Source organism: Perissodus microlepis, chromosome 2 (genome assembly GCF_051167445.1).
Source record: "Perissodus microlepis isolate ML-2025 ecotype Zambia chromosome 2, ASM5116744v1, whole genome shotgun sequence".
Classification (NCBI taxonomy): Eukaryota; Metazoa; Chordata; class Actinopteri; order Cichliformes; family Cichlidae; genus Perissodus; species Perissodus microlepis.
The window spans coordinates 6098222-6103546 of NC_140462.1; the positions used below are offsets into that span (position 1 = coordinate 6098222).

The 5325-nt window shown below is 39.2% G+C and overlaps 1 protein-coding gene across 1 annotated transcript; it reads left to right on the plus strand.

Annotated features, from left to right (window-relative positions):
• Positions 1-1244: 1244 nt before the first annotated feature.
• On the plus strand, positions 1245-4509 carry il12ba (interleukin 12Ba). Its single transcript, XM_084942024.1, has 9 exons — positions 1245-1276; positions 1915-2037; positions 2476-2563; positions 2661-2948; positions 3039-3141; positions 3408-3637; positions 3724-3887; positions 4017-4138; positions 4382-4509. The coding sequence occupies exons 3-9, from the start codon at positions 2476-2478 to the stop codon at positions 4431-4433; spliced, it is 1047 nt and encodes a 348-aa protein (XP_084798150.1). The 5' UTR covers positions 1245-1276; positions 1915-2037; the 3' UTR covers positions 4434-4509.
• Positions 4510-5325: the final 816 nt, after the last annotated feature.

Here is a 5325-nt window from a genome sequence, read left to right on the forward strand (position 1 = left end):
GACTCCAGTCATTTTGGGATTCCCACCATTTGTCTGGCATTACTAAGCACACTTGTGCGTCATCTTCAAATTACACTGCCTCCGCTCAAAAGGAGGGAAGACTTTCATTCAGGACATGATTGCTGAACTAACACCCCATAATCAGCTCCTGTCTGAACATTTGGCTTTGTTTTTGTCCACCTTTCAACTCCTGTTCAGGAAATCCTGGTGTATTTTGGGAGAGAGTTTGGTGACAGCAATTATCTTCATTAGATTGTTGTTTTGTGGAGCTAAGCTTGCACTAAACAAAGAGTTTTGCACATTTCCTGCTTGTAAATAAACTTAACTTATATTCTAAGTCCCACATTTGAGTTCATTCAGTCTTTTTCCCTTATCACAGCTTCAATATTTAAAATAATAATACTTTCAATGCATTTCTTTAAAACTGACATATTGTCACAGTGGCTGTGTGTCTTGCAAATGCAGGACCCAAAACACGAGGAATAAACTATTAGGTGGTTTTACTAAAGTAAACTAAAGCACAAAAATAACATGAATAACAAACCTAGGAAAATCACATCTTTGACACAAGAACAGACTGCAAGGGAGGACACAAACATGAGGGAGAACAGAAGCCCACTTTAGGATGAGTATTTGTCAGACATGAGAGCAGCTTTTTCTTCCCCCTATAAACCTAACTTTTGTATTTGTCATCAAGGTGACATAAGACGACTGTTAGGGTGGAGGCAGAAAAAAGTTGTTCAGAAGGTTGATAATCAGGTCTTTTTATTAGTTCTTTCACATTGTTATATATACAGTGCAGCCAACGAAAGAAAAATAAATTAGAAAAATTTAAAGGAAAAAGATATCATTTCCATTTAAAGATAATCCTAACAAAATTGAAACAGCATTGTACTTCATGGGCAAACCCCCTTTAACAAGGCCTCTGACACTACGGGCACCTATATCATGACCTACCATACTGCCCCTCCAAGAGAGTGGCCTCCCACTCGTTGAAATAGCAGTTAAATACCACTTAAGGATTAAATCAATTAATAACGCTCAATCTGTCATTCAAATATAATGATGATAAGTTAACAGTTGGAACATTAGCAAAAATATTTTTAGAAAATGCCTCAATTCTGCAAATGTTTAAAACCAACAGATTCTTTAACCTCACCAAATGCCACCCCTCCTCCATCCTACACTTGGCACATTCCCTCCGAGGAACTTTACCATAAAAGGAGGCCAGAAATGGATTTTGCGAGCTGGAGGTCAGGTGTAGTCTGGAGGGGAGGTAAGAAACAAAGTAGACACAAATCTTAAAATACTATGCAACTTTTTCCATGGATTTCAAAATAGTCTGTTTGCGAAATATACAACAGTTAGATTAAAGGCACTGCAGGATGATTGGAGATCACAGGCTCCCTGTGACAATGACATTTTGTCATCATGCAGCTTATGTACTTCTGCTTGCGTTAATTCATAGATTAGCTAATAAAACTTCGTTTTTTGAGGGAAAATATTACAATTGTGTATTTGTATGTGACTAAGGAGGGTTTTTTTGTTTTGTTTTTTGTTTTTTTTTAAAGTGAAAAAGTTAGGGTTCAAATTTGGTTTTATCTAAAAAAAAAATAAAAATAAAAAAAAAAGGTCAAGCGGGGGGTGCTGGGAAGTGTTTTAGTGCCGCAGACGAGGCGCCAAAACTGAAAGTGAAACTTTCGCGAGCAGCAAACGAGCAGGAGCTACGATTAATGGTGCCAGCAAAGACAAGATGATAATAAATAAAGGTTACACACGCTTACAACTACCGACACATTCACACTGATTGGTGTTTAAGGTGCATCGTACCTGTTACTGCTTTGTTCAATGAGACACGACTGGGAGTGAGTAATGAATGGGTTCATACATGTATGTTTGTTTATCTGGACGCAGGGAAAGCGAATTTCCTCTGGACTTTTTCCCCTCCATCAGCACGACGAGGGGAAATTTGGCCATCAGCGATAAAAGGCGCCCAGAATAACAGGATCTTCGTTAAGCGTGGAAGGTACTGACAAGGTAAGGTGTCTGTCTGTCTGTCTGAAATAAGAGTGGTTATAAATTGCACAAGTATTATATAAGTAGGTGTGGCTTGTTTAATATTTAAGCACTTTGAGTTGACTGATTCCTTTTAGCATCACAAATGCTGCTGTTAATATCAACTTATCTTTCCACAGAGTGTTATGACTTTATTTGTCTAATTTTATTATTTATTTCTTCAGGCAGTTGGACACTGATCAGAGTTGATGGCAGTGCATTTCCACTATTGCAGTGGGTCATTACAAGTGCAGCTTTACTGCCATTTGTAAATGCAGGTGTAATGTCTTTAAGCATGTGCATCCAAGAGCCTGTACTACTTTTATTGCATTTTTACTGACTTCCTTTGTGCCCTCTTCTTCCAATTTTTATTGATTTTTCATGATTACCTCCCTGTTCTGTCTTCTCTTTTTCACTCAGATGAAGTGGTTTGCTTTCAGCATCATCTGTGCAGTTTTCCAAATCAGTTACCAGAATCCAAAGAAGCACTGGACTCTGTTGCCCAACAGTAAGTTTGATAGTTGGGAGAATCTGTCACCCTAAGTTTAAATGATTGATTCTTGCCCTCTTTTCAATCCCTTGAATGTGAATCTGTCCCCTGATAGTTCTGGTTTTGGAGGTGGATGGCACTTTGGGTGAGCAGAACCTGTTGTGTATGGAGTTGCCACAGGAGCTCATTGGGAGTGCCAACCAGAGCCAAGAAATCTTTTGGAAGAAGAATGGAATAGATCAAGCTCAGAGGGGAAACTCCTATCGAGTGCAGCTAGAGGAAAGCTTAGGAGGGGGCAACTACACCTGCCACAGTGAGGATGGATCTCTTCTCAATCATACTATTGTTCTCATCAAAGAAGATAAGAGCAAAAGGCGGAAGATACTAGTGAAAACTGACGAAGGTATGTGCAAATTTGACACAAATTATACAGCTGAGAAAACTGGATACATTTTAAAGTATTTGTCTTGTGCTCTCTGAATCGTCTTGTTAGATTATCTCAAGTGCACGGCTCAAAATTACAGCGGCGAGTTCTACTGCTCCTGGACCTGGCACAGCAGCCGCAGTGGCAGAGTAGCATTTATCAAAGCTCATCGGTAAGCGCACGTTGTACTGCTGAAACACTTTCAGTTCTGCTCACCAATAACAACAAGTCATCACGTAAGAGCTGAGATTGCAGAAAGACATCCATAAATGCCCAGTTATGAAAGGAAACTTGTTTGTGATTTTTAAAGGTCATGTACAGGGAACCATATTCCATGTTTAAAAAATAATGATAATAATAATACAGCTGCAAATGTTTGTCCATGAGAATCTTGTACAACCACTTGACTATAAATGCATGTTTTTTACTTTTCTACAGTGTTCCTGACAGCAACGCAAAGTGCTCTGTGGATACCAGCGGCCAGTGGACGTGCTCCTCAAGTCACGGCAACTTCAGCTGTACCGTGAGCGACAACAGGATCTCCTGCCTGGACAAACAGCATTGCCCTTACGCCGAGGAGAGCAAGCAGATCTGCGTCACTGTGTTCGTGTTGAGCCAGCACTTTCTGTTGGAGGAATATTTTCAGCACTTTTACTTGTCAGACATAGGTGAGAATTCTTTGGAGGAAGCTTCCTCTTTTGTGGCGTTTCATTGTTTTGGTCTTACTCTGGTGTTTTGCTTCCGTCTTAAACAGTGAAACCTGACAAGGTGGAGATTGCTCAAGTCAACACCACAGTGATACAGTGGAGTTACCCGAGCTCCTGGAGCAGCCCCTACTCCTACTTCCCTCTCACCTTCCAGATTGCACAGCTCAAGGATGGTTGCGAGAGCTGTGACAACCCTTGCAACAACTACCAAGTAAGTGCCATTTACAGACTGTAAATATTTGCAGAGGAAGAAATGAATATAATGATACACCATATGTGTTAATTGATATGATACAGTGCATGAAGGGTACATGTATAAATGTGTTTGTTTAAATTTCAGGCTTTGACACTCCACTCTACAGACACTTTTCAGTTCAAAGTGAAGCAAAGGGCTAAGGCTGTGTGCGTCAGAGCAAAAGATGCTTTCTCTTTCTCACAATGGAGCGAGTGGAGCCATAAAAGGTTGGTGTCGCTCAGTAATGTAACATGGGACACTCTGCATCCGTTTCTTCTGTAAACCTTGCAAGCCACACGTTTTTCCCCATAGGTTGTGATCACATGTCAGAGTGCCGACTGCGCGTTGTCTCTTGGCTTTATCATTTCCACTTTTTACATAACTCACTGATGGCTGTGGTGTGTTTTTGAGCCTTAAACTTCAGTCTGTCACAGTGCCAAATGATTCCTTTATTTCTTTTCTGTTTACAGGCTGAGGAACCACAGGAAGAAGAGGAACAAGCACCTGAACAAACGAGTATAAAAGAGGAGAATCGTGGCGCTTTATATATTTATTTTACAGAATAAATTTTTTTTTTTTTTTTTTTTTGTAATTTCTAATTGTGCAAGTAAATAAAGTTAAGTTTTGCTAAGCTTGGACTTTTTGTCACCTGTCTGTTGCATAATATTGGTGAAACCAAATATAAGCTACCAATCAAATTAACACATCACCCAGATTTCAGACATAATCAGGAGACACTATAGAAGTAATTCAAGAAATGACTGTACCACTGTTTTTCCTATCAGCCTTCAGAAAGGTCAGTGATGTAATATTAAAACCCATTTTGCAGAGAACAATGTTTGAATAACACATGTAGATGGAAATCAGGTGCACAGAATTTCTGTCTTTTCCCTAACCAGTTAGGTGAGAGTGTAGTTTTCGGTAGAAACTCCTCTTTGCTCTGGGACAAAAAACAGAAGTTTCATTAAAACAATTGTTATTAGTCAAGATCTGGCACCTGTGGTTTCCTATATGTGCTTCTTGCCAGGACACATTTTTTTGTGTCATGTTTGCTTTCTTTCTATCAATTGCCTTCTCCATGGTTATATTACAAAATTACAATTTCAGATTAAATCATCACGCATCTGCTTTATACTGAACTAGCTGACAGCTCTTAATTTTACATGGGATTCTCTAAAGGGCAATACTTTTCTGTAAGGTCAATATATTAACAATTAATTTCTGCCAGTATTGATATATTAATAGAGCAGCATTTTCCCTTAGCTAAATACAGTAATATCAAAACTGAGCTCAGAGTTCCTCAGCATGCTTGGTTTCGAACACCCCTACAAGAGGAAGCGCACATGTGATATAATGTAAGCTTAGTCAAAAAGCTAGGCAGTGACCTTTAAACAAATGAATTGTCAATGTGATT